This window comes from Dinoponera quadriceps, unplaced genomic scaffold, assembly GCF_001313825.1.
Source record: "Dinoponera quadriceps isolate SergipeBrazil2010 unplaced genomic scaffold, ASM131382v1 scaffold3271, whole genome shotgun sequence".
NCBI classification, from domain to species: Eukaryota; Metazoa; Arthropoda; class Insecta; order Hymenoptera; family Formicidae; genus Dinoponera; species Dinoponera quadriceps.
Window position 1 is genome coordinate 216,927 of NW_014557287.1, and position 11,357 is coordinate 228,283.

Genomic DNA, 11,357 nt, shown 5'->3' on the forward strand with positions numbered 1-11,357 from the left:
TTCCAGGCCATCATTTAATGTGAACAAACAATTTTTGTGAATTTCTCCATAGGGTTTTGACTGGTGACAGTTCAACGTGGCACATAAGAAATTCAGCTATTTTTGTCGGTACATTTAATAGTTCTGTTTACTTTTCTGAAATTGTGTTTTTTTGCCTAGGCGATTTTTACGATGGACGAAAAACAAGAATGAAGAATTTGCATAAATTTTGACAAAAAAAGTGGAAAAGCTGCTGCGGAAACCTTCAAAATGTTGCAAACGATGCTTTTGGTGAGAGAGCACTATCATTATCCAGGACAAAGGAATGGCCTAACGCTCGTCGACGCCCATCGATGACGTTGTGAAAATTAAAAACCTGACCAACCGTCAAGCAATCAGCAAGAAACGAAGAATTGTGGCAAAATAACTCGTGGATATTTCACCACGATAACGCACATGACTACGTGTGTCATCGAGTTTCTCAGCCGAAACATCACAGTCGTTCCGTAGACAGCGTATTCGTCTAATATGATAGACCGGCAGAACTGTTCCTGTTCTCGAAACTCAAAAATTACTGAGAGAAAAACGAAGACAATAAAACTGAAGACCGGAATCAGCTTGTCAGCGCTGCTTCCAGGAGTGGGAAAGACACCAGGTTGTTAGGTTCGGAAGAGATTGTATTGAAGGGCAACATATCGAAGAAATGTTTAAAATGAATACTTTGTTTATTGGCCATGGCCTGGAACTTTTTGACTAGGGGAACTTATACACAGATACGACGACTATGTTAGCTCTCGTCGTATAGAGGAGTACCGTCCCCGCTCAGGGACATGCTTCGCGGACTAGAATTCGTGTGTGGAGTACCCCGCGGAGACTTGTACGACGGTGTGCGCGTGGAGGACGGCCTGTTTCTACCGGAGGGCGTCGTCCTGCCGGCCGATTCGTCGTAGTTGCGCGGAGTTTTCCTGGACTCCTCATATCTCGGAGTCGAACCACTGAAAGCACGTACAAACCACGTTGACGTTAAACCGAACGCGAGCTTAGATTCAGTTTTCCGCTACAAATCAATAGTACTCGCTCAGATTCGCGAAGGCGAAAGCCAGACAATATTTATAGCTATTCTATGGAAAAAGAAGAACGTTCGCGCGAAAGATTATATTCGCATCAAGTTTATTGCAATATATTTTTCTCGATATACTTTTATCCAAAATCCTAGTTATTCAACATGCTTCCTCGAGCTGTTTTGACAAGGCTCGAGTAAGAGAAAACGTTTCGAAATAAGTGAGGAAAAGCTGCCATGCCTGAATTGAAATAGCGAAAAGGAAACTCACGATACACGGGGGCCGCCCTTTAGCCGCGCCCACGCCTCGGCCGCTTTCCTCCAATCCGTGGGGTCACCCGAAGGAGTAGACATGGGCGGCGTAGGTCTGTGCGATTGAGCTGATCTGTGATGGTTGGGTGTCATCGAAGGCGGAGGTGGATGCACGAAGGGCCCCTGGTGATGGCTCGGGGTCTGTTGACCGTATCTCGGCGTCGGCTGACCGTGATGCGGAGTATGGTGCGGCGTCTGGTACGGTGTCATGAACGGAGTCTGCCCGGACGGCGTGTACGGTGTGTTCGGATACGTGTGCACCCCGCCGTAACCGGCGGCGCCGGCTGCTCCCGGGGTATGCGGCGGATAATGATGCGGCGTCTGATTCGCTACTTGCGTCAGCGAGTGCAGCATGTGATGCGGAAGATTCTGCGCCACTCTCTGTATCGCCTCTTGATTCATGCCTGAAACAGAAACGTCGGCGTTCCCAATGACAAACGAAGAAGCTTCAGGAATATTGATTATAACAGCGGTTGTATCATTGGCGGAGACTTACTACTGACGGCTCCTGGTGTGGTGTAAGGCGTTCTGGAAGTCATCGCACCACGCGGTGTGCTAGGAGTGGATTGTCCAGGAAGCGGATCCCTGAAGTGCTCCTTAAACCAGCGGAACAGGTCGTTCACTCTGCCGAACATCTGCGCTCTGAATCTGAAGCCCTCAGGCGTCACTGTGATGTATTCGTGGCGGCAACGGGTGCGTGGCAAGTAAGAGAGAAGGAACTTTCCGGGGTAATTCTGTGAAAACACGCGGGAAGAACGAGAAGAAGGTGATTTCATTGCAACACAACCTAGGCTTTAATGACGCAACGTTGAAAAATACAATCGTATTAATAAAATAACATAATAAAATTAGTGTGACGAATGTTATAAGATGAAAATATTTTTTAAATATTTATTATATATAAAGTATCAAACGCTTACCTTTGCCGCTGAAATGATGTAAGGAATACCGCCGGGGTTTTCCTTCTTCTGTTCCTTCAGTATCTCTTCAGCTTTGTCTTTGATTCCTTCCACCGTCGGCTTGTAATATTTGAAGTCCAACAATTCGGAAGCGTAAGCCGCCATGGGGTTGACATGTCGCGCGATGATCTCGTCCAGATCCTCGAATTCCTCGTTACCGATTAACAGGCTCTGTCCTAACGAGAAGGCGTTCTCCTTGCCTTCCTCTCGTACGTCAATGTGCTGGTAGATCTCGTCGGTGACCTTCCATGTGACTGTCAAGTGATCGGCACCTTTGCTGCTCGGTCTCACTATCGCCTCGCCCTGCTTCATCGTCTGCATCAGCTTCACGGACTCGACGAAGCTGATGTTATGGAAGGACGGATGGACGATCACGCGCTTCACGTAGATCTGCCTCTGCTTCGCCTTCTTCGCCTCCTCCTCTACTTTCACGTCCTTCTGTTCGGCGTCGGTGTCGTAATACGGATCTCGTTGCGGTCTGCAAGTATACATTAATTTATACTGACCGATTTACGACGAACTGTTTCATGTAAATTAGTATCCATGATGATGGATCTCGAATAGTTGGTCAGATATAAAAGTTACTAGAAATTTACCAACATTCTAGTATCTTCCAAACATCTATCAAATAGCAGTCCTATCATCTTAAAAAACAGAGAGAAAAATCGAGAGATTGTTTGTAATCGATCAGTCGTTCGTCCACCTTACCTCCAATCGTGATTCTTGTCGATGAGATCGCTGCTCTTGCTGGTGCACTCGACGCTGAAACGATCCACCTCAATCTTCACGATACGACAATGAATAATCTGGGCAATGCTGACTCTCTCTTCGGGATTCGCGACGTGTCTGTCGGACAAATTCTTGATGTGAATGTAGCCGGATATGCCGTTGTCCAATCGCAGACGCACGCCGGTTGCTTTACCCGGGCAACCGCCGGCGTCAAAGTGATTCCACACTTCCGACAGCTCCGGGAAATCGTTCTTCAAGCAGAACGGACACTGCCAGAGACCCGTGTCCTCGTTTCTCACCGGATTCGCCTGATCCAGCTGCTCGCCCTGCGGTTTCCGGTGGCTGATGCCTACCACAGTGGCCAACACCAACTTGCCGACGTAGAAGGTCTCGGGAGTCTCTTTGGTCAAGACGTCGAACAACTTCTCCGGGCTTGGAGATTGGTACGGCACGCGGAGATCCTTGTATCGGCTGTTCAGCTCGGCCCTGATATCGTACAGGGTGACGCACTTGTTGCCGAAGCCCTGCCTCTCGAGTTCCTCGGCGAAAGCGTCGAGGTCCAAGTCCTTCAACCTCTCCGGCGACTCGAGGATCTCCTCCAGAGCGCCGGCGGGATTGGCATCCTCGTCGTCGTACTCGAGCGCGTCCACCGCCATTTTCCGGGCCCACTCGTAAGTCTCGGGATGGACGCGCGTGCCGTCGAGCACTTCCACGTACGCTTCGGTGCTGTCGCCCAAACTGTTCGTGTCGATCTTGATGAAACCGGCGCAATTGATGAACACCTTCGGCCCCATGTGGCAAGCGGTCACCAGCTGCGTCCGGTTCTCCAATCTCTGATTCGTTTGTTTCAACATCTTGATCAAGGCCTGACCCTTACGGGGACCTAAACCGCACACGAACTGCACCAGGTTGCCGCAGTACGCCTGTTGGACCGCCTTGTTCACGTCCACGCCGACCTCGTTCACGCGATTCACGAATTCCAGGTAAAGATTCTCCAGCAGCTCCTCCTTGGGCAACTGATCCTGCAGACTGTGGTACTTGAGGCAGAGGACCTCCTCGTCGGCGGTGCACAGTTGCGAGAACTCCACCAATGGATCCTGCATCCTCCTCGCCAGCGAGATAGCCTCGCGCAGCAGCTGCGGGTAATCCCGGAACTCCGAGACGCCCTTGTTGCTGTTGGAGTAAATCTTAGCGAGCTCGTTGTCGCAGATCTCCACCTGGATGCCGGGGAACTGCTCCTCCTCGGTCAAGCGAGTGATGCACTCTTTGACGTCGGCCGCGATCATCATCGCTTCTCTGGATTCACCGGACACCACGACGACGTGAGGCTTCTTCGTCGCTATGAAGTGTTTCAGCGCCAGCAAATCCGCCTCCTTCATCGTCTTCTCGTCCTGGCGGTAGCTGTTCTTGCGCTTCATCAAGTGCGGCAGCCGCAGGTAATCCGTGCACTCGCCGTCGGCCGCGACCAGGCAGGTGAAGGCGGCCTGAGAGTAGTCGGGCACATAAGCCAGGCCCATCACGCGCAGACCCTTGCCGGTGTCCCACTCCTCGTCGTCCTCCTCGGGGAACTCGCAGTTGTACGGCGCGACCTTGATCCAATTGTACATCTTGCGACAGCAGGCGCGCATCACGCACTCCTTCGCCTCGGCGATCAGGTTCGTCCGCAGCTCCTTCTTCAGGCTCGGTATGACCATGCGATTCAGCGCGATCTCGACGCTGCCGACGCGCAGCGCGTTCCAATCCTGCACGTTCTTGCTGAACTCGTCCCGGTAATAGAGCTGCTTCATCTCGTCGACGTAATTGCCGCTGGTGTTGCCCTCGATGCTGTCGTTCAATGTGATCGTGATGAGCTTGTCCTCCTCGGCGATCACCAGATTCAGGAATTGCGCGCCTACGAGGTCGCGCACCGGCTTATCCTTGAGGTACTTCATAGCGTAGATCGGGTGGTTCTCGTCGATCTCCTTCACGCCTTTCTTCGTCGGCGTTATAGAGATCTTGGCGCGCTCCATGTACATCTCGCGCACGCACTTGCGCACGAGCGGCTCGCGCGCCAACTGGATCGCCACCATCAGTTGCGCGGCCTTCAGCACCTCTTCGGGGCTCTTGAAACGCAAACTGCTGTACTCGGTCGCGATGGACGTCGGCTCGGTCGGCTCTTGGTCCACCTCGTGACGCTGGTAATTGTCACGGAGATTCTCGGCGTAGTGCTCAGGCGTCAGGCCGAATTTCTTCGTCAGCCCGTCCAAACCGGCCTTCCTGCAGATCGTGTACGGCCCGCTCCTCACCGCCTGTTTCAACGTCTCGTCGATCTCCTCGTCCTCCTCGACCTCCGGCTCCTCCTCCGGTGGATCCTCGCCGTTTTCCTCGGCCTCGGCGAGCTGCTGCTTGCGCCTCTGAATCCTCGCTTCTCGGCGCGCCTCCTTTTCCTTCTTCCGCACGGTCTCCTGCATCTTCGGGATCTCGTGATTGTAGTAGAGCATAAAGTGATGATAGACGTCGTTGAGCTCCTCGCTCGTCTGCGCGTTCTTCAGCCTCTCGATATCATCGTCCTTGATCACCCGAACGTTGTCCGGCAACGGCGCATCCGGGTTTTTCATGATCTCGTCCAGCTGGTAGTTGCGCATCTTCTCGAACAGCTTCAGCAGATTCTCCTTCCGCTGGCGCAGCTGGCACCACTTGGCGTCGTACCTGTACACCTTCCACAGGTCGTTTATGTTCAGCTCGGGCAGCACGTATTCTTTCCGGTAGAAAGCTATGAAGGGGACCTCGAAGTATTGGTTCCGCATGAAGTCCAGGGCCTTCTTGATCTTGGCGATAGTCTGTGGCCCTTTGCGGGCACGCTCTTTAGCTTCTGCGTTCAAATGGGCGTCTTGAATCGAGACCGTGGGCTTGCAAAACGCCTGCTTGTAGATCCACTCTGCTTCCTGATCCAGCTCGTCGGAGCCTTCCTGAACCGGCACGACCGGCACCGACCGAAGTTGCATTCTTTCCGGTATGTCTGCATTGCGTATCTACGGCAAAAAGTCAGATCCCATTAGTGGTGATTTAACGAACGTGGGTAATTACCGATGTCGTGCATCGTCCATACCTCGATATCCAAATCGGTGAAGTGGCCGCGTTTCAACTCGCTGGGTTCGTAAATCTCAAAGATGCTCTTCCTCGTGGTTTTCTTCTTCTGCTGTTTTTTAGGACGTCGCGGACGCTCAGCGTCGACCTCCTCATCCAAGTATTCGTCCTCCTCCTCCTCTTCGTCCTCCTCGTAATCTTCCTCGCCATATTTGCCTAATTCATCGTAGTCGAAGTCAACGCCGAAGATGTCTTGCGCTTCTTGCAATGCCCTAGATAATGGTATCACGATAAATTCATTTCTTCACTTACAGATTATAAGGAAAGGAAACATCGAATCTAATTATATCTAAGTAATATGTCATTTCTATATATATATATATATATGTGGTATGACAGATATTAATAGTAATTACAGACTGTAAACTTTTGATATTTAAATATTCTACATACGCGTCTGAAAATATCGGTTTTTTCTTCTTTCTCTTTTCAGCGATAGGTCTACCATCGTCATCGACAATGAAGTCATCCGCATCAGTATATTCGCCTTCGTCACTGCCTTCCTCGAAATTCTCTACTTCCGGTCTGTGGCTTCGTTCGCTTCGTCTTTCGTCCTCCTGTGAGCAGTATAAAAGTGGGCATGAAAATATTGAACATTCACGCACAAATAAATACAGGCGTTAGAGAAATGTCACACTTTACATACCGTTATTTCCCTTTCCTGATACGAGTGCGCATGTATACAGTAAATGCAAATGTGATATTTACATGTATGTGTTCACATATGCATTTAGTTGCGTATTTATGCAGAGTGGACGATTAAAAACGTTACAAGTTGTTTTCTCTCAAAAGTACGCATGAAATGTAAAAAAAAAAAAGTAGCAAAAAATATTTTAGATAAAAGTTATTTGGTTCGAAGGGGGAAAAGAGATAGGAACATTAGTTTGATTTTAGATGGATGCGCTAAGGTCATATCAAGGCATATCCATCTAAAGTCAAAGTAATGTCGCTATCTCTTCTTCCCCTTCGCACTAAACAATTTTTACTTAAAATATTTTTTGCTATGCGATACATACTTTCAGAAAAAAGCAATTTGTAACATTTAAATAATCTTTATATTATGTATACATCTTATATACACAGAACAATAGGAAATTAAATCACATTTTAATGGGTTGTCAACATCTCAAAGAATTATCAGACTAATATAAATAAGAAAGACACAAGTCGATGCAAATTGTACAGCATTAGACAAAATAATATTGCATTGTACATCTTTGTAACACTTACATCTCCAGAGCCTTCGAATAATTCATTGGCGATAGCATCTCTTTCCTCGTCTGCTTCCTTTTGTTCTTCTTCTTCTGACTCCTCATCTTGGATCCTTCGAAGACGTTTAAAACGTTTCTGTAACAAGAAATTAAACTCTTAATACACGTACATTTTTCTTCCCTTTAAAGAAAATTCAATATCTAAAATATACCCTCTGAAGTTTAACACCCAAGTTTTCTTCCAGCAACTCGTAATCTTCATCTTCTAAGCGATCATCAAAATCTTCATCGCTTTTTTTGCGTTTCTTATGATGATCAGAACCATCGCTGTCTTCACCTTCACTTTCGTCTATAGGATTGTCATCTATTAAATCCTTCAGTTCTTCGCGTAATTGATCCTCGTCATCTATAAAGTATAACGTTGATATATATAATTAATTACAAAGAAAACTCTTCCATAAACAAAATGTTTTATCTAGAAAATCTGTAACCACAATAACACAATGTCAACTATGCAAGTTGTGTCTTATCAGGCTTTGGAAATTATACATTTTGTAAATAGTATGCATATCTTGAAATTAATCTTATATTTCAGTGAGAATTACAAAAGTAAGCAAATTTACTAAAATATTTATAATTTTATTGGTCAACGCCTAATAAATTTGTTCACTTTTGTAATTCTCACTACTTCTTGAGACATACAATCAACTCTCTGAATTTTTACAATTTTTGTAACATAGCAGTCGATATAATAAAATTTAAAAGTAAAAATAATGTTGAATACTAAAAAAATTTAACGGTTTTTACTTTTTCAACGTATTTATTTAATAATTTCCATATTGCCATCTAGCATTCTAAAAATATATTTAATAAGCCCAAGTGTTAAAAAGTTTAATCTTTTGCAACCATCAGAGAGTTTCAATGGAACTTTCCATCTGATATCTATATGTCTGTGGTATGTAGCAACTATTTCCATCTATTGGAAATAGTTTCCAAAAGGAAATGTAGCATTGATGCTACGCTGGCTTCCGCCAAGTGTAGTCATAAAAAAATCTGATATATCACCTGAGTATCTATTAACCCATTAGCTGCCAGTCATAAAAGAATCTGATGTATCACCCGAGTATTTATTAACTCATTAGCTGCCAGTCATAAAAGAATCTGATGTATCACCTGAGTATTTATTAACCCATTAGCTGCCACGATCCCTATTTGGGGATCAAAACAAAACATAATTTGAATATAATTATACTGTTACACAACTTTTTGTGCATATATATAACTTATCTGGCCAAAAATTTCAAAAAAAAAATTTGGCAGTTAATGGGTTAAACAAACTCATATATTGAACATAAAGACATTGTGGAATTCATTGAAGTGTCGCGACCTTTGATCTATGAATATAACATATACAATATATTCAATAGGATATTCATGAAGCACTATATCATCTCTTTGGATCTGATTGGTTTGTATTTCTAGATCCTGATCAAATCTGAAAGTATACACCAATCCAAGAGTTTGCTAAGCGCTCAATGAACAGTTGTAAAACTAAATGATGCGATATCTGATATACTTCTTTCAGCTATATGTAACCGTTTCTAGGGCCTATTTCTTAACAAATTTTACCGATTCCACACCGATCAAAAAGCCATCGTTCACTTAACGCCGACGAACAAAGACGTATGTCTTACGCCGACAAGAAGTATCGACGGAACGCGACTATCGGGCATCTATTGTATACGTACGCGTAAGAAAAATACAAACATGCACTGTGTGGCGTTTCTTACCTTCATCCTCTTCGTCGTCGCTCACTTCCATTGCCTTCATCTTCTTCAGTCTCTTCTTCTCATTCTGGTCCAACTCCTCCTCGCCCTAAAACGTTCATCAAACGCTCAACGGAGGACGTCACGGCGAGCATCGTTCGGGCATGCCATCGCACCATACAAAACTCGCAAACGTAAAAAGAAAGAAAAGGTGCGAAAATTTGCAAAAATACTTGCCTCGCTGACATCCGCCTCAGAATCCAGATATTGTGCCATATTGTGCCGTTTTAGCTTAACTTAGCAGAGGTCTTGCGAGACTGAGGTCTCGAGCACAGAGTATCACTCGCTTCAAAAGAGTGGATATCTCGGCACCATCTACTCTCGGACTCGGATGTGATCGAACTAAAGCCTGCGGCATACGGAGGTTATTTCCATTACTAGATCGCACTAGAATCCCTAGAAGTAAGAGTCTGTCGTTGAACTATACCTCTCTCTCAAAATATTTGGCTTCAGGCACTTCTTGAAAGAGATACTGCAAATGGTGTAGGAGGCTTGCAATTCAGCGGCCAACACAACCACAAATGAGTGAAGCATTCCTTGAGAGATTATGCCGCAATCTCACTCACAAATAAAGAAATGCGTAATATGTAAGATGAAGTTCCAAAGAATATCAAAAGATGGGTTCCAAAATGCGTTGAATTAAATAAAATGGGGTTCTAAATTGGCGTTCTGTCGAGGCAGCAACGACTGTGTCCGAAAATAGTTGAGTTCAAAACGAGCAAAGGGCTCGTGACGCGTGCAAGGACAACCGAATACGTCCGTACTCGTCAGCGACTCGCACAAGACTTGCATTGAACTATGGCTACGTTCGATTGGGTGGGACCTGATTGATCACGGGCTACATTGATTGGCCGACACTAGAAAAACACTAAATCACGGCTGACTATGGTTGGTGGTGGTAAATTGCAACATGACTAATCGGAACGCTCCCTGTTTGATTTAGGCGCTTAAGCAGGATCTACAATGAGAATTTAAGCCTTAAGAAGAATTGACCAATCATAGTCGATCATTCTGCTTATATTCGATGGTGATTAATTCCTTAAGGCTTAAAACAATTATTGTAAACCGAGGCTTAAGCATAGTCTACAATGAGCAGTAGGAGTATGTTCATATGAAGTAAGAATAAGAAATTGACCAATCATATTCGAATATAAGGAGAGTAAAAGTGTCGTTTAAAGTGTAGTCTAGAGGGGATTGGCTATTGATTCATTTTCCATCGGTCGTGCCAAGTTAGAAGTTTCTAGATAATTTTTAGAAAATCACCAAACAAATGTCGGCGTTATCTTGACGAGGTTGATATGCCTTCGTTAATGAAAGAAAATAAATTCGAATGCCGGTTAGTTTTATCTTTATAATGAATATAACAACGGTTAGAGATAGATATAACATTTACAGTGAACACGATTCATAATTTCTTTAAGTGAAATACTTTAAACAACAAGTGTTTTCATCGTACGAATGACTGATGTTCTTTTCAGAGTTAGCTCGGTGCTAAACAAAAACGTCCGATCTTACGGAAAGAAACACATGTTTGACGATTCCAATGAGACATGTTGGAATTCCGATGCGGTAAGTAACTAGCTCCTTTCAAGAATCAATTCTGCATCTTCGGTATTAGTCTCTGTATGATTAACAACACACATGTTGCAGGGTACTCCACAATGGGTTATTATTAACTTCGAAGAAGAGTGTAGTCTTTCCAGCTTTGAGATAGAATTTCAAGGTGGATTTGCTGGCAAAGAATGCTATCTGGAAGCTGGTTGCAATGAGAAAAACACAGTAGTTGTAGAAGCGTTTTATCCAGAGGATGTGAACAACCTACAGCGATTCAACTTAGCTAATAAAATCAAAGCTAGGACTTTGAAATTTGTATTCAATCAGAGCACCGATTTCTTTGGCAGAATTATCATATATAACTTATCATTATATTCGTGATATTTCTGATATGTGTTATCGTTACTGTGTTATTGTATCGCTACCATTTCTGATGTATTTGTTACAACGATATATATTATAGAAATATTTATACAAACATCGATTTCAGAAAAAAATATGTCTATTTTAATTGAAATCTTGGGATTTGTTATAATTTGTTTCTTTTATAAAAATTACGTATGTGTGGTTAGCTAGCAATATTTTTTCTTGAAAAATTGTG

General features: G+C 44.7%; 2 protein-coding genes across 3 annotated transcripts; one reads left to right on the forward strand and one right to left on the reverse strand.

The window, feature by feature from the left end:
- Positions 1-685: 685 nt before the first annotated feature.
- Positions 686-9,971, reverse strand: LOC106748946 (transcription elongation factor SPT6). Of its 2 annotated transcripts, XM_014627901.1 has the most exons (13): positions 9,630-9,971; positions 9,380-9,551; positions 9,167-9,251; positions 7,589-7,782; positions 7,396-7,512; positions 6,812-6,826; positions 6,559-6,722; positions 6,128-6,377; positions 3,019-6,050; positions 2,272-2,788; positions 1,848-2,085; positions 1,311-1,755; positions 686-974 (listed from the first exon to the last, which is right to left on the reverse strand). In XM_014627901.1, exons 2-13 carry the CDS (start codon positions 9,416-9,418, stop codon positions 767-769), a joined length of 5,304 nt encoding a protein of 1,767 aa, XP_014483387.1. In that variant the 5' UTR covers positions 9,419-9,551; positions 9,630-9,971; the 3' UTR covers positions 686-766. The 2 variants fall into 2 exon arrangements, with proteins under 2 accessions (XP_014483387.1, XP_014483388.1); XM_014627902.1 differs by lacking the exon at positions 6,812-6,826.
- A 447-nt stretch (positions 9,972-10,418) lies between these two features.
- LOC106748896 (nuclear receptor 2C2-associated protein) lies at positions 10,419-11,146 on the forward strand. The gene is made up of 3 exons (XM_014627814.1): positions 10,419-10,538; positions 10,681-10,771; positions 10,853-11,146. Exons 1-3 carry the CDS (start codon positions 10,501-10,503, stop codon positions 11,135-11,137), a joined length of 414 nt encoding a protein of 137 aa, XP_014483300.1. The 5' UTR covers positions 10,419-10,500; the 3' UTR covers positions 11,138-11,146.
- The last annotated feature ends 211 nt before the right edge of the window (positions 11,147-11,357 follow it).